The 23605-nt window shown below is 52.6% G+C and overlaps 1 protein-coding gene across 1 annotated transcript in view; it reads left to right on the top strand.

The window, feature by feature from the left end:
• LOC116941384 (uncharacterized) overlaps window positions 1-10833 on the top strand; it is a 36137-nt gene extending 25304 nt beyond the window's left edge. The window contains exon 3 of the mRNA XM_076059979.1: window positions 7297-10833. Within this exon, the coding sequence (XP_075916094.1) occupies window positions 7297-8859 (1563 nt within the window). The 3' untranslated portion in view covers window positions 8860-10833. The remainder of the gene's footprint in view (window positions 1-7296) is intronic.
• Window positions 10834-23605: the final 12772 nt, after the last annotated feature.

The raw sequence follows: 23605 nt of genomic DNA, 5'->3' as shown, positions 1-23605 counted from the left end.
TATTTCACCAATGACTAATGTGTAAGAGATTAAATCTTGACTTGAAGCTTTCGTGACTACAATCATTCATATTTCTTTGGGTCTTTCGGTAAAGTCACGTAGATAGGTTAAAAATAATAAACAATAAACTACGACGTTTTGATCACAACACAAGCGATCGTCATCAGAATCCTGGTATCAGAACAAAGTGGGCAAGGTACAATGCCCTTGGGCCAACACAAGCGGTGATGATTATGTTAATTAACAACTTGTAGCTCAAGTGTCCTGGTATCAGAACGAAGTTGGTAGGGTACAAGTGCCCTGGGACCAGTACAAGTGGAGATGGTTATGTTAATTAACAACTTGTTGTAGCTCAAGCGTCCTGGTATCAGAACGAAGTGGGCAAGGTACAAGTGCCCTTGGGCCAACACAAGCGGTGATGGTTATGTTAATTAGCAACTTGTTGTAGCTCAAGTGTCCTGGTATCAGAACGAAGTGGGCAAGGTACAAGTGCCCTGGGACCAGCACAAGCGGTGATGGTTATATTAATTAACAACTTGTTGTAGCTCAAGTGTCCTGGTATCAGAACGAAGTGGGCAAGGTACAAGTGCCCTTGGGCCAGCACAAGCGGTGATGGTTATGTTAATTAACAACTTGTTGTAGCTCAAGCGTCCTGGTATCAGAACGAAGTGGGCGGGGTACAAGTGCCCTGGGACCAGCACAAGCGGTGATGGTGATGTAAATTTGAGATGGGAGAGCAAGAAAAGGGTAGACGCGTGAGCCGTGGTGAAATTAACAACTTGCGGTAGTACGCCCGACGCAGGGGGCCACACCACACGGACTGGAATTGCTTGTCCCATCTTCAGTAAAATAAAACTAACATCGGTTGGTGACAAGATGAAAACATCACAGCCAGTTATGACTTAAACGGATTGATGACGTCCTTCCAATAATTGCTGAGTTTGTACCCATCCTCTCGGTTGAAATTGTGTCCGTGTCTGTATAATTGTGTAGGGGTGTTGCGGAAAAGGAACACACGGGCACACAGCGGTGGCTACAACCACGTCCGCTACAGCAAAGCCCCTCAGTGGTGTATGGGTATAAAGGGCGGAGAGCCAGAGAGCTCGGGGCAGTGTGTTGGGGCCAAGAGTGAAGAACCAGTGAAGAAGGAAGGCCGGCTAGATAGACCCTGGGACTACCCTGACCCGCTGCCCTTTTCAGGGCCGGCAGGGCAAGCCGGTGGTGCGGTCCCAGAGCCTCAGAGCCGGAGCCCTTTTAAGGGTCGGTCCGTCTGGTTGCGTGCCGTGACCTGTGCCATGACCAGGGCCAGGTCAGATAGCCTCCTCTAGCGCCTGTAGCGGAGGAACTGGGAGCAAAGTGGTTAGGCTGTTAGCCTAGAGGGTGTCCCAGTGTGTGTACGCGTGAAGGGGCCGTTACCCCTTCTAACCCTGCCAAGTTGAATAAACAGTGCTGCCTCTACTTCACCGTCTCCGTGTCCCGTGAACCCACTACACGTGGATGGCTTCATGAACGAATCTTTGTTGATAGCCAGTGGGCTTGCAAAGTACCTTCGTTTCAGGGAAATACATTTCGTGTGAGCCAACCGCATTAAAACGATCAGCCACGGCTGAGGTGTTGGTCCTCCCGTGTTTAAAATCTGCCTTATGCTCACGAACGCGGTAATCATTGGAAGGACGTCATCAACCAGTTTAAGTCATAACTGGCTGTGATGTTTCCATCTACTCACTTCTAAATCTTTTGTAGTAATTTTTGTATTGCTTTAGTCTAGATACATGTTCATTTTGATTCATACGTTGTTTTTTTTCTGACTTTGCGTGAAAGAAAATACACATTTCAAAATATCACTGTCCTGGTCACAAAAACAAAATTTGTGGAGGATAATAGCCATTTTCTGTACTTTTTAGGCATAATTAATTTGTCGTAAGTGGGAGTCGAACTCGGGTCGCCGGTTTCGTAGCGCAGTTGCACGAACCACTACAACACCGCCTCCCGCTATCGTCCAGAGACATGTCCACACAGCACACACACATAGATACATGCAAAGATAAAGACCCCCCCAGTATAACCTTTACAGACTGTAGGGGCAAGTGCTGTTAGCGAGCAGCACCTATGAAGGCTACCGGCACTGTGGCACACGAGGGGGTGGGTGGCCAGCACCACGCCCGGCCGTCTTTGTATCTCCCAGTGGCGATGTTTATTACACATCGCACCAGGCACTCGTTTGAGGCCGAGTCGACTTAGGGTAAGGGCTGGAATCGGTTCAGATAATCGTCACCGTTGTTGGCCGTGAGCGGGAAATCTGTCTGTGTGTGTGGTGGTGTCTTGTTACCCTATACTCTTGGGAGCTTGGTGGGGGTGGTGGTGGTGGTGGGGGTTGTTGTTGTTGTTGTTTTCCACGCACTTTCTGTTTATAGGTGGCGTTGTGTCGCCACTTTGGAAGGGTTTAGCCAGAGATCAATCGATTTAATTTTTGGTCCGCGTTTTTGGCGACTGAGAAAATGGGAGACGTCTTTCTGGCGTTGCTTGGCACAAAGAGCAGCAGCAGCAATTGGGGCGTTTGGGTCGATTCGATGTAGGTCATCGGCTAGCACGGAGCAGCAGTCACCTGAACGGAGTTGAGCCACTTCTGTGCGAGTTGCCCGGGTCAGGGATTTTTCGTCGTCTGCTATGCGTGGGGAGCAACCCCCCTAGCACGACATTGGGGGCTTGTAGGCGTTCAGGCAGTGCATGGTGGAAGCGGTGTGCAAGTGGTTCAACATTGATTTGGTGGTGCTATTTGGTGGGAGAGCGTTTAAAGTCGATTGCACGCTGGTAGAGCTGAAGGGGAAAGCAATGTGGATTTCATTTTCCTAGCAGGTTGCAGGGGCGGCTTTGAGTCGCTTTGCCGGCGAATAATGCTTCTGATTCTGAAGTAAAAAAGTGGCCAGTTGGCTTCTTTAAAGTTGTAACACAAGCGGTTTTTAGGAGTTTGTGAAGGCTTGGCGGTTTTTGAGGTGGTCGGATCCAAGGAACGTTAAAGACTTGCCAGTGGATTGACGAAAGGAGGTTTCTTGACGCTATTCAGATATCTGGTGAGGATGAAGAAGGGCCAGATGACGGAACTCTGGTTCGATACTTGTCATTGAGTACCCCATAGGGAGAGCCGTTCAAGATATCGGCAATAAGGTCGCCACGTGCATCTGTGGGGGTGGTGGTGGGGGGAGAGGTGATGACGTCAGCACGCACGAACCCCCGCCGTGACGTCACCACGCACACATGCGCCGTGACGTCACCGCCGCAGACTTTGCCCGCCTGCGCTGCAGCCAGCCCAGCCAGCAAAACTTTGTTTTTCCAACAACAGCAATAATAATAATATAAGTGCGCCCTGTCATCTGGAGAGTACGGGATAAAGGCGCAGCCCACAAAGTGCGTGTTCAATGCGTGGCTGGCGGCAGCCCCATCCACGAGAGAGATAACGTTAGAGACTAACCTCCCCCCGCACGCTCTAGGAGGGTGCTTAGGCCTACTCTTCCACGCCGGTTAGACGGTTTGCTCGTGCGCCAACGCAGCAACGTCGCCACATCTCTCTATTTGTATGCATTCAAATTCTAAACTCAAACTAATATCGACACGTCGTGATATGTTTTATTCACTTTATTTTGTATTCTTATTATTATGCTTTTCTCTCTGCGTGACTTTACCGAAAGAACCAAAGAATATAATGAACGCATTTTTAATTCGCCAAATAAGACCCCGCTGAGCCTTACAGCTCCTTGTCAGAAGCCACCACCTGGCTATCACAAATGACAGCTCAACGAAGTGGGCTCATCATCATCATCGTCGTGGTCGTCGTTGAGTGGAAATGTACAGCAGCAGGATTCTTCAGGGTCGAACCCACGACCTCCTGTACACCAGGCGAGGTAGTCAACATCTCCTAGCCACCGTGATGATGATGATGATGAGAGAGACGCTGACTCCAAATATACAGCAGCAGGCATCGTCAGGGTCGGGATGGAACCCACGACCTCCTGTACACCAGGCGAGGTAGTCAACATCTCATAGCCACTGTGATGATGAGAGAGAGAGACGCAAACTCCAAATATACAGCAGCAGGCATCGTCAGGGTCGGGATCGAACCCACGACCTCCTGTATACCAGGCGAGGTAGTCAACATCTCCTAGCCACCGTGATGATGATGAGAGAGACGCAGACTCCAAATATACAGCAGCAGCAGGCATCGTCAGGGTCAGGATCGAACCCACGACCTCCTGTGCACCAGGCGAGGTAGTTAACATCTCCTAGCCACCGTGATGATGATGATGATGAGAGAGACGCAGACTCCAAATATACAGCAGCAGGCATCGTCAGGGTCGGGATGGAACCCACGACCTCCTATACACCAGGCGAGATAGTTAACATCTCATAGCCACTGTGATGATTAGAGAGACGCAAACTCCAAATATACAGCAGCAGCAGCAGGCATCGTCAGGGTCGGGATCGAACCCATGACTCCTGTGCACCAGGCGAGGTAGTTAACATCTCGCGAGATTAGTCAAACTCTCGCCACGGCGGCGCTCATTTGACGGATTCTGTGAGTGTTATTTTATTATTATTAATTATTATTATTAACCTCGGAGCGGCGGGGGGTCATATTCTTGGTTCTTTCGATGAAGTCACGTAGATAGAATTTAAAAAAACGTGAAAATAAAAAAATTCAAAGTAAAAAAACGTTGAAAGTAATAAAAGGAAAAAACCAACGACGTTTCGGTAGCAACATAAGCGGTCTTCATCAGGCGGAGAGAAAAGAGGGTCAATGTCCCACCTGGCCTGGGTTTGGGGTGGGGTTGGTGGGGGCAGGGAGGGGAGGGGCTGGGGCAGAGAGGGGAGGGGCAGGGAGGGGAGGAGCAGGGGGGGGGAGGGGCAGGGAGTGGGGGCAGCGGATTTGCCCCCCGGCTCCCCCAGCCCTGCCCCCCCCCCTCCCTCTCCCCATTCCGGTTCTGCTGTTTGTGTTGAGGCCGCCCTCTGGAATGCTTCGCGGATTCCTGCCCAGAGACTTCACCTGACGCCGAGAAATAACGGCGGCCCGTTTGACCCCGGGTGACCTCACGACTCGTTTGACCCCGGGTAACCTCGTGACTCGTTTGACCCGGGTAACCTCACGGCCCGATTGACCCCGGGTGACCTCACGACTTGTTTGACCCCGGGTAACCTCACGGCCCGTTTGACCCCGGGTAACTTCACGACCCGTTTGACCCCGGGTAACCTCACGACTCGTTTGACCCCGGGTAACCTCACGACTCGTTTGACCCGGGTAACCTCACGGCCCGTTTGACCAGGGGTAACCTCACGACCCGCTTGACCCGGGTAACCTCGTGACTCGTTTGATCTCGGGTAACCTCACGGCCCGTTTGACCCCGGGTAACCTCACGGCCCGTTTGACCCCGGGTAACCTCACGACTCGTTTGAATTCGCCCGGGCCTGAACCGCACCGAACTCGCCCAGGAGGTCACACAACGAGAAGACCAAGAAGCAGAAACTTTCTCTCTCCATTTCGCTAACGAAACACCAACACACACACACCCGCAACATTTTTTTAATTCATAAACCCCTCCACATTCGGCGATTCCGAGTCAGCGAGCCCGGCAAGAGACAAAGGCCCCCCGTGTAGCCTGAACCCGCCGGCAGGGCAAGTGCTGTTAACGAGCACCTGCGAAGGCCGACCACGGCACAACGGAAGGGTGGTGTGGCCGGACCCACCCCGGCGATGATGCTTGGACGCAGCGTGTGTGGGGGGTTTACGTTCTAAGGCTGCGCTGACCTGGGGGAGGGCCTCAGGCACGGCCCCGTTGTGAATTGGTCGTGAGCCGGCATCGAACTCGGGTTGGCCGGTTTCGTGACCACCGCCCCCCGTAACCGCGCACTCCGACGCTGCACGCACCTTAAGGGCACCGTGGTAGCTAGGAGGAGATGTTGACTACCTCGCCTGGTGTACAGGAGCTCGTGGGTTCGATCCCAACCCCGACGCCTGCTGCTGTATATTTTAAGTGTGTGTCTCTCTCATCATCATCACGGTGGCTGGGAGATGTTAACTACCTCGCCTGGTATAACAGGAGCTCGTGGGTTCAATCCCAACCCCGACGCCTGCTGCTGTATATTTTAAGTGTGTGTCTCTCTCATCATCATCACGGTGGCTGGGAGATGTTAACTACCTCGCCTGGTACACAGGAGCTCGTGGGTTCGATCCCAACCCCGACGCCTGCTGCTATTGTATATGTGGAGTTTGCGGTGCGTCTCTCTCTCCCATCATCATCACGGTGGCTGGGAGATGTTAACTACCTCGCCTGGTATAACAGGAGCTCGTGGGTTCGATCTCAACCCCAACGCCTGCTGCTGTATATCTGGAGTTTGCGGTGCGTCTCTCTCTCGTTCTCCGTTGTCGCGTGGATTTTTCTCCGGGTCCTCCAGTTTTTCCTTTGAACTTTTAGAATCCACGTCGCGCGTTTAGAGTCTTTGGCTGCTGCTGTGAATGTCCGCGCGGTGATGATGAGCCCACTTCATTGAGCTGTCATTTGTGATAGCCAAGGCGGCTTCTGGCAAAGAGCTGTATAGCTCAGTGGGCCTTACCTGGTGAAATAAAGAAGTAATATTTAAAACAAACTTTTTTTTAAACACGCTTTTGTGAAATGTACTTGTAATGGCAGAACTCCACGAACTCCAGGAAGTGGGCCCGAAGCTTGCCACAACGTAAGGGGACCGTGGCCAATTACAGCCAACGTCAGTTGAGCGTGGACATTTAGACCCAAGCCGAAACATAACATATTTAAAAAATGCATATATTTTGTATTTTAATTTTAATGATAGAATATAGTATTGTCATCAGTATGACATAAGTATACCAAGTATGCAGTCGATACCACATTGGGAAATGGGTTAACATTGCGTTACAAGATTTGAGGATACAACAACAACAGACAGTGAGTTAATAAAAAGCGTGTAATAATAATAAAGTTAGTTTAGATAATCCTTTAGCCACATAGCCCGAACCCTAACCACATGGTGATGGTGGTGGTGGTGCTGATGATAATGGTGCTGATGATTGTGATGATGGTGATGATGACGATGCTGATGTTGGTGGTGATGATGGTGGTGATGATGGTGATGATGATAATGATGCTGATGATGGTAATGCTGATGATAGTGCCGATTTTGATGGTGATGATGGTGATGCTGATGGTGATGATTATGATGAAGATGCTGATGATGATGCTTATGATTATGCTGATGATGATGGTGGTGCTGATGGTGGTCTCCGTGTAGATGCGTGTCCGTGCGGATAGCCCCTGGCCGTCGTTGTACCTCCTCATCTTCACCTCGTCGCTCCTGCGTCCCGCTGTGACGCGACCGGGGCCGGCGTCGCGAAGTGACGAGGTGAGAGAGCTGCGGGGTCAGAGGTCAACCTCATCTGGAGCGGAGGAGGCATCGATGTCGTCATCATCATCGTCGTCGCCATCGTTACTGTTCTTGTTATCATCTGGACAAGCATCATCATCATCATCAGCACCGATGAAGTCATCTGTGTCAGAATCATCATCATCATCATCATCGCCATCATCATCATCATCAAGAAGACCATTACATAAATTTTCATCAGTTTCATTATTTACAATGCCATCATCTTCGTCGTCATCATCACCACCGACATCAGCAGGTCCAGTACAAGCGTCATTATTAAAATCATTATCATCATCATCACCAGGCCTAGTAGCATTATACTTATCTGAAACAACATCATCATCCTTATCAGCCAAATCGTCATCGCAGAATCAGCAGCAGCTGCTACAAATATCACAGCGTAGAGTACAAGATCATCATAACCGTCTTCAGCAGCAGCATCAGCAGCATCAACAGCAGCATCAACAGCATCATCAGCATCAGCAGCAGCATCAGCAGCTGCCGAGGCAACTACACGTGCCATTTAGACGTCAGCATCACATACAGCAGCCAATTCTCCAAGAGCAATATCAGAAAGGGTCCAGACATTACGCTCATTACCATCATCATCAGCAGCACCGGCACCATCACTGCAATCCTCAGCAGCAGCAGCATCAGCATCATCAAGGGCCTCCGCACCGTCGCGTGCGACGCGAGGCTCTGACTGTGATGAGACAGGGGATGGAGTCCAACCACCATGATCATCATGAGCAGCCACAGCAGCAGCATGAGCAGCAGAAGCAGTATCAACAACAACAGCAGCAGCATCAACAGCATCATCAGCAGCGTCCGCAACAGCATCAGCAGCAGCATCATCATCATCAGCAGCATCAGCAGCAGGAGGAGCAGCAGCAGCATCATAAGCAGCAGCATCACCAGCATCACCAGCAGCAGGAGCATCGACAGCACAACCACCACCACCACCGTCAGCAGCAGCAGCGGCGGCGGCGGGAGCCGTGTCGCCTACGCCAGGTGGCCGTGACCGTCAGCGAGCTGGGCCTGGGCTACGTCTCCCAGGAGGAGTTCCTCTTCGGCTACTGCGAGGGCTCGTGCCGCGAGCGACGCGACACCTACGACCTCGTGCTGGAGCAGCTCGTGCGCGCGGGCACCGTGGACGCGCCGGCTCACGCCTCGCCCTGCTGCCGCCCCTCCGCCTACGTGCCGCAGCCCTTCTTCACGGTCGACCACGTGGCGGGGTACGTGATGCACGCCGAGGCCTGCGCTTGCGTCGGCGCCTCCTCCTCATCCTCGCCCTCCTCCTCGTCCTCCTCCTCGTCCTCGGCGGCGGCGGCGGCGTCGGCGGCGTCGAAGCGGCCGCTCGTGAAGAAGTCGTCATCGTCGATGTGGTCGGAGGAGGACGACGACGAGGAGGATGAGGAGAGGCCCTGAGACGAGCCGCTCGCCCGAGATCGCTTTGTTATCGTTGTCACCACGACGGCGGCGGCGGCGGCGAAGACGGCGAAGATGACGAAGATGACGACGGCGGTGCTGGTGGTGATCGATAGCGGACGACTGCGAGACGTTCACGAAGATGCAGCCCCTGCAGTTGTATCCTCGTGTCCCTGCTGTCGGGTGGTGGGGGTGGGGGGTGGGCGGTGGTGTTTGTGGGCCGACTCTTCGGCGCCCGCGAGACGTCTCGCAGGAAGCGCCGAGTTCGCACAACTTCACCCCGCGAGCCACCGGTCGGCTGAACCGTGGTGAACGCGTTCACGTTCACGCTGCTGCTGCTGCCACGAGGAGAAGAAGGAGGAGGACAGAGGAGGTGGTGGTGGTGGGCAGTGAAGAGGAGGAGGGGAGGAGGATTTTAAAAAAATGATCTCCATCACTCCGCCGCTGCTGTTGGGGTCCGCTGGGTCCGTGCCGCGCTGATTGCCAGTGGCACCACCGGTGGTCACTCACACTTTTGTTATTTATCCCGATGACGACCTCGTGCGAAATGTACAACTCTCAAGAGACTACAAGAAGAAGGAGAACGCTTTAACATTATATATTTATATCGTAACTATTGTGACTTTGCGGCGCTTTCGATGACGTCTTTACGCGATTTCACGTCGGGTTTTCCGTTTTAATCGACCAGATTGGCAGCACGTTGAGATCCCTCGTACTAAGCCACGACAATTAGCGTATGCTCCGGATTGTAACACGCATTCTTGCCCACTCCCGTCACTCACCCCCCGACTGCATGCTAACGCTTCAGAGCATGGAGGGCGCGTCTTATGATGCGGAGAACGCATCGTCATCCGGAGGACGCGTCTCAAAGCTCGCACCACGAGACTGCGCGTTCACGAATGATCATCGGTCATCGTCACCGTCGTCATTGTCGTCATTGTCGTCATCATCATCGTCATCATCGTCATCATCGTCGTCATCGTCATTGTCATCATCATCGTCATCATCGTCGTCGTCGTCATCGTCGTCATCGTCGTCATCATCGTCATCGTCGTCATCGTCGTCATCATCATCATCGTCATCATCGTCATCGTCGTCATTGCTATGCCGTCGTATTCCGCCGCGAGTGACTCGAACTCCTTCGGGCGACTCGAGCCTCAAGCGAGCGCCTCGTGCGAACGGTGCACCGCGCGTTGTGACGTCACGCGTGACGTCGCCCGCGTCCGTGACGTCACGCGCGGGCGGCGTCCGTGACGACGGCGGCGGTTTGGCGAGCACGTGGCTCCTCCGCTCGTGCCCGCCTCACGAGCCGCTGCCAAGGCGGGCGTCGAGAGGTTTCTCGGTCACGCATTTAAGCGGCGCCTATTTATCTATTTATTGCGATCACCCTCGTCATTTTACGCGAGCGCATGCGGTCATTTTAGTTGTGTAAATCCGCGCGCGCGTGCACGGGCGGGCGGGCGGGCGGGCCGGCGGCAGCTTCGTAGCCTTGTGCGCGTCGCTCTTCTTAAAAAAAAACCGGAATGAGAATGTTTATTTATCCCCCCGGAAGAATCCGATGAGCTGTGAAGCTCTTTTGTTTTGCCACCGGACGGTCCACCAGGTTTTTTTTTTCTCCACTCGACGTCCGATAGACGTCCCGACCATGCGCGCACGGGGGCGCACCTCTCGGCAGCGTCTGCTTCACCTTTCATTCCCATTGTAACCCGCCCGCCCGGTCACTGTCACGTCAGCACGGTTTTCTTGTTTGATCCGGTAACGTTATTTTATTCTAACCTTTCAGAGCCAAGATATTTATTACACGAGTAACTTATTTGCAGTGTGCGTGCGCGCGCGTGCGCGTGCGTGTGTGGTTTTATACAGAACGCGTCCGCCCGTCCGTGTGTGTTTGTGTGCGTTGGTGAATGTGACTGTGTGTAAACACACACGCGCGCGCGCGCGGTGTTTGTAGATAATAAAGCAGAGTTATTAATACGTCGACTGTACACGCTGTGCGTGCCTTTATTAACCCGGCGTCGGGGGCAGGGGGGGTCGGTCCAGCCTACAGCATGGCGACGCTCAAAATAACAGGACGTTGTATTTTATATTTCAAGCATCGAGACGCGGGCCCGTTTAACCACAGGCAGCCAAAACCGGCGCCAACAATTTCCCAAAGCACTGTGGGTCCTATAAGTGGGATGATTGGCCGGAACATGGAAATGAAAGTTCGTGCCACGAGGGCATGGCGATGATTGCCGCTGCCGCCACAGCTCCATCAGCTGCTGATGCTGCTGCTGCTGTGTCATCCCACTGGAGAAAACGCGTGCGGTGACATTCAGGGCCTTGGTGTCGGCGCGCGATGGGGCGGCTCCTGCGAGTGAAAGCCGCCAAAAAGGGACCTCGAACGTCGAGCGCGGGCGACAAGAGGCGACGCGTGGCACCATCGCGCCCAATTTGTAATCGCGACCGTGACCACCGTCGTATTAATCAGGGTGGCCGATTCCAACATCCCCCGCCAGCGGGTGGATTCGAACCGCGGCCCTCTCGCGCCACCACAAAGTTCCCGCCGGTGCTTGTGGTGCTTGTGGCCGGACCATTCCACCGCGCTGCAAGGTGATGCCCCTTCGAATCGAATTGCGGGGGGGGGGGGGGGAGGGGGGTGCAGACGGGAGGGATCACTGCGGGCGTTGGTGGCGGCTCGGGAGCTGTCGGATGCGTCCGAAACTCTCCGGAGGCCGGGAAGAAAAGGGAACCCTGCGGATCCTTGCCAAGGGCAGAACAGCAGGGACAGCGCTCACCATTGTAGCCAGTGGCGGGGTAAGCCAGCGCGGGGCCTGCAGCATTGCGTTATGAAGGGGCCCTAAATAAATACATAATATAGATATATATTTTACTTGCACGGTAAAGTCATTGTGTTTTTGGCGTTTCCTATACAGCCAGATAATACGACAGACCGCTAACTTTAAACACCCGGTCGTTGTTCATAAAAGTTGAAGGCAGTATAGTACTATAGTAATAGAGCAAGTTGCAGTATCACCGGATCGGAATTGATAGCTTGAAAGCATTTAGCACGGGGGGGGGGGGGTGGCCTTGAAAGTGTGGGGCCCGTAGCTACTACATATGTACTACATATGTAGTAGCTACTGCATGTGTAGTATGTAGTAGCTATGTGTAGTATGCAGTAGCTACTGCATGTGTAGTAGCTACTACACGTGTAGTAGCTACTGCATGTGTAGTAGCTACTACATATGTAGTAGCTACTGCATGTGTAGTATGTAGTAGCTACTGCATGTGTAGTAGCTACTACACGTGTAGCTACAACATGTGTAGTGGCTACTACACATGTAGTAGCTACTACCCATGTAGTAGCTACTGCATACGTAGTAGCTACTGCATACGCAGCTACTACACGTGTGTAGTAGCTACTTCACACGTGTAGCTGCTGCATACGCAGCTACATGTGCTACGAGGATCATCCTGCGCTGCGTGTCGCCTGCAACAGAACTGTTGGAGCTCGTCCTGCCATTAGCGAGCACCAGCAGCAGCCCCTGTGGCCACACGACGGAGAGTGGGTGGTCGGTGCCCACGCCCGGCCGCCTTTGTCTCTCCCCGAGTGGCGATGTTTACCACACACCGCTCCGGGTCACTCATTTTGAAAGGGTTGAGTCGACTAAGGGTTGAGGGTCCCAGGAGCGGTTCAGATTAAATCGTCACCGCTGGTCTTGGCCGTGAGCGGGAATCGAACTTGGGTGACCGGGTCCGTAGCGCAATGCCGCACTGACCCCTACGCCACCGCTCTCAAAAGACGCAACAACAACCGCCATCCGCCACGAAGTGGCGGTGACGTGACCGCAGCGCGTTGTGCCAGGCTAGGTGCACGCTGAGGCCACGTGAAGTCTCGAACGCCCGCTGGCAGAAGGCCACCGGGCAGACCCAGGTGCCACGGGTCGACTGACTGAGATGACTGGCTGATGCACCACCTGTGCCCCCTACTGTGCCAATCTGCTGGGCTTTAGCCACCCGGCGCTCCGCTCGTTGTTGTGAGCGTCGCTCCTCTGCCCTCCGTTGTTGTTGGAGGGCGACTGCCTCCAACTGCCCAGCAGCGTCCTTCACGAGCCTCCTCCACAGAGGCCGATCTTGACACCGCTGGTACCAGTCATCGGCAAGTCCACTGAGCTCCACGTCCTTCTGTACCACATCACTCCATCTCTTCTCTAGCCCGTGCCGCGCCCGTTTAGCCCCCTTGATCCGGCCGAACAAAAGCTGTTTCGGCATGCGGTGGCTGGGCATGCGGGCTACATGATCCAGCCAACGCAGCCTTGCCTGCCGGAGGAGCTCACCGATGGGACCTTGCCCAGATCTTTAAAAGATTTGTGAGCTCCTCACACAATCCAGCCTGGTTAAACCCAGGATGGATCGTAGGCAGGCTAGCCTAAATGTTTATAACCGGCAAAGATGTTCCATTAGGGGGGATTCACGTTTCGCAAGCGTAGAGAAGGGAGGGAATGACCGTGGCCGAGAAGACCTGAAGCTTAGTGCGGAGCGACAGACCAGGTAGCTTCCACACAGCATTACGCAACCGATGAAAAGATATTGCCGCTCGACTGATTCGGAGTGAGACCTCTGCTGTTAATCTGGAGCCGGTCATAAGCACACTGCCCAGGTATGGGAAACTCTCCACTCTCTCCACAACTGCCCCATCACCGATTGGGAGTTGTGGGGGTGGAGTGTCCGATGGTACAAAATATCCAGGCAGGTGCTTAGTTTTGGTGGGGCTGATGGTAAGGCCCCATCTCTTAGTAGCACGCTCCAGTCTCAGCAGCAGCATCTCCAACTCGTCTTCTGAATAAGCAGCTATTATCAAATCATCGGCATACATAACGTGGTTGAGCAATAGGGAGCCATCCCTTGACCGCACCCGGGCATCGATCAGCCTTTCATTATATCTGTACCAAATGGAGATTCCCCCGGTACAGCTATTGAAGGCTTCACGAACTACGTGGTCAAAATAGATGTTAAAAAATGTGGGAGCCAGAGGACATCCCTGTCGCACCCCAAAGTGTACAGGGAATGGCTCTGACTCCCGGCCACGAAGTTTTACCCGGGCCCGCTCACCATCATGAAGGTCCTTAATGATCGTGAGCAGAGGGTCAGGGACTCCAAAAGCACGAAGAACAACCCAAAGCCCAGGCCTACTGATGGTATCATAGGCCTTGACCAGGTCAATAAAGCAGAGATGTAGGTCTTGTTGGAATTCCCTACACCTCTGCTGTAGCAGATGGACAGAAAATATGGCATCTGTGCAGGACCGCCCTTTCCTGAAACCGCATTGGGGCTCCGCAAGCCTCTCCTCAGCGTGCCTGGCAAGGCGATGTTGAATAATCCTTGCCAGGACCTTTCCCGGCACACTGAGGAGTGAGATGCCCCTGTAGTTGTTACAGTCTGTGCGGTCCCCTTCTTAAAGAGGGGACCACCAGGGCATCCTTCCAATCTTGCGGAACCTGTCCAGTGGTCCAGATAGTTGTTTTGTCATATAGGGCAGTCTGTGCACAAACGCCACCCTCCCTCAGCATTTCGCTTGGGAGATCATCTCTACCCGGTACCTTTCCTGGTCTCAGACTCCGGATCGCCCTCAGTACTTCCTCAACAGATGGCACCTCAGCCAGCCACTCACAGGGGGTGACTTCTTCCAATATTTGAGGCAACTCAGCCTCAGCAGGGTCATCCCCACTTTGTGCCACGATGTTTTCCTGGCTGAGGGATTTCCCTTCCCCAGGACCTCACAGAAATGCTCAGCAAGTCTGCAAACCTGTTCCTGGGGGTCGGAGATTGGATCACCGTTTTTCCCCTAATGATGGTAATAGGTTTGGCGCTGCAGGTTACTTTTTTGATGGAGTTAAATAGAGATATGTGATCGCGGGCCACTGAGGCAGACTCCATCTCCTCAGCAACCCGCGACCACCACCCATCCTTGCAGCGCCTCACGGCTCTCCGAACCTTTGAGCGAAGGCTGCGGTAAGCCTCCTCATTCTCTGACGTGGGATTCTGTAGCCGACACATACACAGACACACACAGACACACACACAGACACACACACAGACAGACACATACACAGACACACAACAACAACCGCCATTCGCCACTAAGTGGCGGTGACATCACCACGACGTTTGTGCCAGGCCATGTGCACCTCGAGGCCACGTGAAGTGTCGAACGCCCGCTGGCAGGAAGTCACGGGGCAGACCCAAGTGCCACGGGTCGACTGACTAAGATGACTGAGATGACTGGCTGATGCACCACCTGTGCCCCCTACTGTGCCAATCTGCTGTACTTTAGCCACCCGGCGCTCCGCTCGTTGTTGTGAGCGTCGCTCCTCCGCCCTCCGTTGTTGTTGGAGGACGATTGCCTCCAACTGCCCAGTAGCATCCTTCACGAGCCTCCTCCACAGAGGCCGATCTTGACACCGCTGGTACCAGTCATCGGCAAGTCCACTCAGCTCCACGTCCTCCCGTACCACGTCACTCCATCTCTTCTCTAGACCGTGCCGCGCCCGTTTAGGCCCCTCGATCCGGCCGAAACAGCTTTTGTTCGGCCGGATTGAGGGGCTAAACGGGCGCGGCACACACAGAAAAGAACAACACAACAACAAACGCCATTCGCCACTAAGTGGCGGTGACGTCACCACGACGCTTGTGCCAGGCCATGTGCACCATGAGGCCACGTGAAGTGTCGACCGCCCGCTGGCAGGAGGTCACGGGGCAGACCCAGGTGCCACAGACACACACACACACAGACACACACACAGACACACACACACACAGACACACACACAGACACACACACACAGACACACACACAGACACACATACACAGACACACACACAGACACACACACAGACACACACACAGACACAAGTCGGACGGATGTGCAGCTACCCCCTGCACGCTGCCCATCGTGTAAACATCGAGACGCCTTCACACCCACACCTCCCACACCGGGGATGAATCAAACAAAAAATTCCCGCACGGGTCATTTGCATAGCGCTTATCACGTGGTGGTGACGGCCACTCATTCGTATGAGCCAACAAAGTCAAACACCACCCCTCACCCCCCACACCCCAAATCAAAACAACAAATAAACAAAGACACAGATCCCCCGTGTAGCCTTCATTGCTGGGGGGCGCCAAGTGCTGTGAGCGAGTTCGCAGCATCACCCATTGAGACTCTTTAAAAGTAGCGAGCTCCTCCGAAGCGTACAAAGAAGTCGCCTGTTGAGACTCTTTAAAGAGTAGCGAGCACCACCGAAGCGTACAAAGAAGTCGCCTGTTGAGACTCTTTAAAGAGTAGCGAGCTCCTCCGTAGCGTACAAAGTAGTTGCCTGTTGAGACTCTTTAAAGAGTAGCGAGCGCCTCCGAAGCGTACAAAGTAGTCGCCTGTTGAGACTCTTTAAAGAGTAGCGAGCGCCTCCGAAGCGTACAAAGTAGTCGCCTGTTGAGACTCTTTAAAGAGTAGCGAGCTCCTCCGAAGCATACAAAGTAGTCGCCTGTTGAGACTCTTTAAAGAGTAGCGAGCGCGTCCGAAGCGTACAAAGTAGTCGCCTGTTGAGACTCTTTAAAGAGCAGCGAGCTCCTCCGAAGCGTACAAAGTATTCGCCTGTTGAGACTCTTTAAAGAGTAGCGGGTGCCTCCGAAGCGTACAAAGTAGTCGCCTGTTGAGACTCTTTAAAGAGTAGCGAGCGCCTCCGAAGCGTACAAAGTAGTCGCCTGTTGAGACTCTTTAAAGAGTAGCGAGCGTCTCCGAAGCGTACAAAGTAGTCGCCTGTTGAGACTCTTTAAAGAGTAGCGAGCGCCTCCGAATCGTACAAAGTAGTCGCCTGTTGAGACTCTTTAAGAGTAGCGAGCGCCTCCGAAGCGTACAAAGTAGTCGCCTGTTGAGACTCTTTAAAGAGTAGCGAGCGTCTCCGAAGCGTACAAAGTAGTCGCCTGTTGAGACTCTTTAAAGAGTAGCGAGTGCCTCCGAAGCGTACAAAGTAGTCGCCTGTTGAGGCTCTTTAAAGAGTAGCGAGCGCCTCCGAAGCGTACAAAGTAGTCGCCTGTTGAGACTCTTTAAAAGTAGCGAGCGCCTCCGAAGCGTACAAAGTAGTCGCCTGTTGAGGCTCTTTAAAGAGTAGCGAGCGCCTCCGAAGCGTACAAAGTAGTCGCCTGTTGAGACTCTTTAAAGAGTTGCGAGCTCCTCCGAAGCGTACAAAGTATTCGCCTGTTGAGACTCTTTAAAGAGTAGCGGGCGCCTCCGAAGCGTACAAAGTAGTCGCCTGTTGAGACTCTTTAAAGAGTAGCGAGCGGCTCCAAAGCGTACAAAGTAGTCGCCTGTTGAGACTCTTTGAAGAGTAGCGAGCGCCTCCGAAGCGTACAAAGTATTCGCCTGTTGAGACTCTTTAAAGCGTAGCGGGCGCCTCCGAAGCGTACAAAGTAGTCGCCTGTTGAGACTCTTTAAAGAGTAGCGAGCTCCTCCGAAGCGTACAAAGTAGTCGCCTGTTGAGACTCTTTAAAGAGTAGCGAGCTCTTCCGAAGCGTACAAAGTAGTCGCCTGTTGAGACTCTTTAAAGAGTAGCGGGCGCCTCCGTAGCGTACAAAGTAGTCGCCTGTTGAGACTCTTTAAGAGTAGCGAGTGCCTCCGAAGCGTACAAAGTAGTCACCTGTTGAGACTCTTTAAAGAGTAGCGAGCACCTCCGAAGCGTACAAAGTAGTCGCCTGTTGAGACTCTTTAAAGAGTAGCGAGCTCCTCCGAAGCGTACAAAGTAGTCGCCTGTTGAGACTCTTTAAAGAGTAGCGAGCTCTATCGAAGCGTACAAAGTAGTCGCCTGTTGAGACTCTTTAAAGAGTAGCGGGCGCCTCCGTAGCGTACAAAGTAGTCGCCTGTTGAGACTCTTTAAGAGTAGCGAGTGCCTCCGAAGCGTACAAAGTAGTCGCCTGTTGAGACTCTTTAAAGAGTAGCGAGCGCCTCCGAAGCGTGCAAAGTAGTCGTCTGTTGAGGCTCTTTAAAGAGTAGCGAGCGCCTCCGAAGCGTACAAAGTAGTCGCCTGTTGAGACTCTTTAAAGAGTAGCGAGCGGCTCCGAAGCGTACAAAGTAGTCTCCTGTTGAGACTCTTTAAAGAGTAGCGAGCGCCTCCGAAGCGTACAAAGTAGTCGCCTGTTGAGGCTCTTTAAAGAGTAGCGAGCGCTTCCGAAGCGTACAAAGTAGTCCCTGTTGAGACTCTTTAACAGTAACGAGCTCCTCCGAAGCGTACAAAGTAGTCGCCTGTTGAGACTCTTTGAAGAGTAGCGAGCGCCTCTGAAGCATACAAAGTAGTCGCCTGTTGAGACTCTTTAAAGAGTAGCGAGCTCCTCCGAAGCGTACAAAGTAGTGGCCTGTTGAGACTCTTTAAAGAGTAGCGAGCGCCTCCGAAGCGTACAAAGTAGTCGCCTGTTGAGACTCTTTAAAGAGTAGCGAGCGCCTCCGAAGCGTACAAAGTAGTCACCTGTTGAGACTCTTTAAAGAATAGCGAGCGACTCCGAAGCGTACAAAGTAGTCGCCTGTTGAGACTCTTTAAAGAGTAGCGAGCGCCTCCGAAGCGTACAAAGTAGTCGCCTGTTGAGACTCTTTAAAGAGTAGCGAGCGCCTCCGAAGCGTACAAAGTAGTCGCCTGTTGAGACTCTTTAAAGAGTAGCGAGCTCCTCCAAAGCGTACAAAGTAGTCGCCTGTTGAGACTCTTTAAGAGTAGCGAGCGCCTCCGAAGCGTACAAAGTAGTCGCCTGTTGAGACTCTTTAAAGAGTAGCCAGCGCCTCCAAAGCGTACAAAGTAGTCGCCTGTTGAGACTCTTTAAAGAGTAGCGGGCGCCTCCAAAGTGTACAAAGTAGTCGCCTGTTGAAACTCTTTAAAGAGTAGCGAGCTCCTCCGAAGCGTACAAAGTAGTCGCCTGTTGAGACTCTTTAAAGAGTAGCGAGCTCCTCCGAAGCGTACAAAGTAGTCGCCTGTTGAGACTCTTTAAGAGTAGCGAGCTCCTCCGAAGCGTACAAAGTAGTCGCCTGTTGAGACTGTTTAAAGAGTAGCGAGCGACTCCGAAGCGTACAAAGTAGTCGCCTGTTGAGACTCTTTAAAGAGTAGCGAGCGACTCCGAAGCGTACAAAGTAGTCGCCTGTTGAGACTCTTTAAAGAGTAGCGAGCGACTCCGAAGCGTACAAAGTAGTCGCCTGTTGAGACTCTTTAAAGAGTAGCGAGCGCCTCCGAAGCGTACAAAGTAGTCGCCTGTTGAGACTCTTTAAAGAGTAGCGAGCGCCTCTGAAGCGTACAAAGTAGTCGCCTGTTGAGACTCTTTAAAGAGTAGCGAGCGCCTCCAAAGCGTACAAAGTAGTCGCCTGTTGAGACTCTTTAAAGAGTAGCGAGCGACTCCGAAGCGTACAAAGTAGTCGCCTGTTGAGACTCTTTAAAGAGTAGCGAGCTCCTTCAAAGCGTACAAAGTAGTCGCCTGTTGAGACTCTTTAAAGAGTAGCGAGTGCCTCCGAAGCGTACAAAGTAGTCGCCTGTTGAGACTCTTTAAAGATTAGCGAGCACCTCCAAAGCGTACAAAGTAGTCGCCTGTTGAGGCTCTTTAAAGAGTAGCGAGCGCCTCCGAAGCTTTCAAAGTAGTCGCCTGTTGAGACTCTTTAAAGAGTAGCGAGCTCCTCCAAAGCGTACAAAGTAGTCGCCTGTTGAGACTCTTTAAAGAGTAGCGAGTGCCTCCGAAGCGTACAAAGTAGTCGCCTGTTGAGACTCTTTAAAGAGTAGCGAGCACCTCCAAAGCGTACAAAGTAGTCGCCTGTTGAGGCTCTTTAAAGAGTAGCGAACGCCTCCGAAGCTTTCAAAGTAGTCGCCTGTTGAGACTCTTTATAGAGTAGCGAGCGACTCCGAAGCGTACAAAGTAGTCGCCTGTTGAGACTCTTTAAAGAGTAGCGAGTGCCTCCGAAGCGTACAAAGTAGTCGCCTGTTGAGACTCTTTAAAGAGTAGCGAGCACCTCCAAAGCGTACAAAGTAGTCGCCTGTTGAGACTCTTTAAAGAGTAGCGAGCGACTCCGAAGCGTACAAAGTAGTCGCCTGTTGAGACTCTTTAAAGAGTAGCGAGCGCCTCCGAAGCGTACAAAGTAGTCGCCTGTTGAGACTCTTTAAAGAGTAGCGAGCGCCTCTGAAGCGTACAAAGTAGTCGCCTGTTGAGACTCTTTAAAGAGTAGCGAGCGCCTCCGAAGCGTACAAAGTAGTCGCCTGTTGAGACTCTTTAAAGAGTAGCGAGCTCCTCCAAAGCGTACAAAGTAGTCGCCTGTTGAGACTCTTTAAAGAGTAGCGAGTGCCTCCGAAGCGCACAAAGTAGTCGCCTGTTGAGACTCTTTAAAGATTAGCGAGCACCTCCAAAGCGTACAAAGTAGTCGCCTGTTGAGGCTCTTTAAAGAGTAGCGAGCGCCTCCGAAGCTTTCAAAGTAGTCGCCTGTTGAGACTCTTTAAAGAGTAGCGAGCTCCTCCAAAGCGTACAAAGTAGTCGCCTGTTGAGACTCTTTAAAGAGTAGCGAGTGCCTCCGAAGCGTACAAAGTAGTCGCCTGTTGAGACTCTTTAAAGAGTAGCGAGCACCTCCAAAGCGTACAAAGTAGTCGCCTGTTGAGGCTCTTTAAAGAGTAGCGAGCGCCTCCGAAGCTTTCAAAGTAGTCGCCTGTTGAGACTCTTTATAGAGTAGCGAGCGACTCCGAAGCGTACAAAGTAGTCGCCTGTTGAGACTCTTTAAAGAGTAGCGAGTGCCTCCGAAGCGTACAAAGTAGTCGCCTGTTGAGACTCTTTAAAGAGTAGCGAGCACCTCCAAAGCGTACAAAGTAGTCGCCTGTTGAGACTCTTTAAAGAGTAGCGAGCGACTCCGAAGCGTACAAAGTAGTCGCCTGTTGAGACTCTTTAAAGAGTAGCGAGCTCCTCCGAAGCTTTCAAAGTAGTCGCCTGTTGAGGCTCGCACACGGGAACACGAAGCTGGGGGGGGGTGGTGTGACGAGGACCCCCCCCGGCCGCCTTTGTCTCACCACGTGTCGACGACTTTACGACGTCCCTTCGACGTCCGCTTTGTCTCAGGCCGAGTCGGCAGGCGGGTGGACTCGAATCACGCGCATCAATATTTATATAAAACGTTGCGTCGTCAAAGCCGCCACCACCCGACACGGCCAGTTGGGAAGGGTCCGTACGTAAATGACGTCACGCTATTTTTGGACGGTTTTTGACTCCCCCCCCCCCCCTTCGTCACACGACGTCACAAAGAGTCAGACCCCCCCCCTCAAATATGACGTCACAAAGAGGCAGACCCCCCTCAAATATGACGTCATAAAGAGTCAGATCCCCCCCCTCAAATACGACGTCACAAAAAGTCAGACCCCCCCCCTCAAATATGACGTCGCAAAAAGTCAGACCCCCCCTCAAATATGACGTCACAAAGATCTGCCCCACCCCAAAAAAAACATGCTTCAAATCGCTTTAAACTATTGTCATTGTAGTGCGTATTTAATGTAGCGCTACACTCTGATGTTGTAGGAGAAAACATTTATTAAAAAGTCTGTTTAATTAAGCAGAACGTGTTGTCTATATTTATTTATAAAGTTGCGCATTTTGACGTGACGTCACATTTCTCAAACCCCCCCACCCACCCCCCACCCTTCGTCACACATCGTCACAAATGTCTGACCCCTCCCCCCACAACCCCCTAGGTGCGTGACGTCATTTATGGACGGCCCCAAAGGCGTTCGTGACGTCGGCACTCCGGCGTGCTGTGCGCGTAAACGAGTTGGCACGTTTTGCGATTGTTGCGGGACTGGTAACGCGACAAACCTTTACTTAATTGGCTGCGTCGGGTGGTGGCGGGTACAACGACACAACGGTTTTTTCCTTTACATTTACTCGATCTAACCCAACCACGCGTGTCGTTGATGTCTCTCTTCTAAACATGTTGCACACCGTTTTAGAAGACATCGAACGGCCAGCAACAAACGGCGCCCTAATCAAACGTGCAACAGATATGCGTGCAACACTTTCCTTGAATTGAGTGGGGTGATTGTGCTTGGGGGGTGGTGGAGGCGTCGGCGGCGACGATGATGATGATGGAGACGGAAGGAGGGAATCCCCAGAATGGAGCAGGAAAGAGAATCGAGTTGATCTGCAGTGTGGTGAGTAGGGTGGGTGAATGGGCATACGAACAAGCGAGTGGTTGAGTGAGTGGTTTAGTGAGTGAGTGAGTGGTTGAGTGAGTGAGTGAGTGTTTGAGTGAGTGGTTGAATGAGTGGTTGAGTGAGTGAGTGGTTTAGTGAATGAGTGGTTGAGTGAGTGGTTAAGTGAGTGAGTGGTTGAGTGAGTGGTTGAGTGAGTGAATGAGTGGTTGAGTGAGTGAGTGGTTGAGTGAGTGGTTGAGTGAGTGAGTGAGTGGTTAAGTGAGTGAGTGGTTGAGTGAGTGAGTTGTTGAATGAGTGAGTGGTTGAGTGAGTGGTTGAGTGAGTGAGTGGTTGAGTGAATGGTTGAGTGAGTGAGTGGTTGAGTGAGTGAGTGGTTGAGCGGTTGAGTGAGTGGTTGAGCGGTTGAGTGAGTGGTTGAGTGAGTGGTTGAGTGAGTGAGTGAGTGGTTGAGTGAGTGGTTGAGTGAGTGATTGAGCGAGTGCGTGGTTGAGTGAGTGGTTGAGTGGTTGAGTGAGTGAGTGGTTGAGTGGTTGAGTGAGTGAGTGGTTGAGTGAGTGAGTGCTTGAGTGAGTGAGTGGTTGAGTGAGTGAGTGGTTGAGTGAGTGAATGAGTGGTTGAGTGAGTGAGTGGTTGAGTGAGTGGTTGAGTGAGTGAGTGGTTGAGTGAGCGAGTGGTTGAGTGAGCGAGTGGTTGAATGAGTGGTTGAGTGAGTGGTTGAGTGAGTGGTTGAGTGAATGAGTGGTTGAGTGAATGAGTGGTTGAATGAACCAGGCTACCCGAGTTCGATTCCCCCTCACGGCCACCAACACCATTGATGAATGTCTGAATAGGTCATGTGCCTCCCCTAGGTGGACTCAGTCTCAAATGAGTACCTGTTAAACATCGCCACTGGGGAGACAAAGGCGGCCGTCTCGGCCTCCACAGGTGCTGCTCGCTCGCGACACGTGACCCCAGCAACCTGCTGAGGCTACACGGGGCATCTTTGCCTTCTGTCTTCGTGTGTGCCGTGTGACCTGCCGCGTGACCTGCCGCGTGACCTGCCGTGTGACCTGCCGCGTGACCTGTGTGACCTGTGTGACCTGCCGTGTGACCTGCCGCGTGACCTGTGTGACCTGTGTGATCTGTGTGACCTGCCGCGTGACCTGCCGCGTGACCTGCCGTGTCACCTGCCGTGTGACCTGCCGTGTGACCTGCTGTGTGACCTGCTGTGTGACCTGTCGTGTGACCTGCCGTGTGACCTGCCGTGTGACCTGCCGTGTGACCTGCCGTGTGACCTGCTGTGCGGCGTGGTGTAGCAGCGAATGAGAAGCAACAGTCCCGAGTCTGGCGAGACAGGCAATGGCGGATGAAGCGATTTGCGGGGCCCGTAGCATTGTTATAAAGGGGCCCTACATATTTAAAAACACGTAAATATTAAAGCACTTAAATGTATAACTTGTACAGTAAAGTAATTGTATTTTTTCATTTGCTATACGGCCAGATAATACGACAAATAGGTAACCTTAAACACCCGATCGTTCGTAAAAGTCGAAGGCGGTATAGTACTATAGTAATAGAGCTG

The sequence above is a fragment of the Petromyzon marinus genome, chromosome 1 (genome assembly GCF_048934315.1).
Source record: "Petromyzon marinus isolate PM22_M1 ecotype Great Lakes invasive population chromosome 1, UKy_Petmar_22M1.pri1.0, whole genome shotgun sequence".
In the NCBI taxonomy this organism is placed as follows: Eukaryota; Metazoa; Chordata; class Hyperoartia; order Petromyzontiformes; family Petromyzontidae; genus Petromyzon; species Petromyzon marinus.
This window is presented reverse-complemented; position numbering and strand designations above follow the sequence as displayed.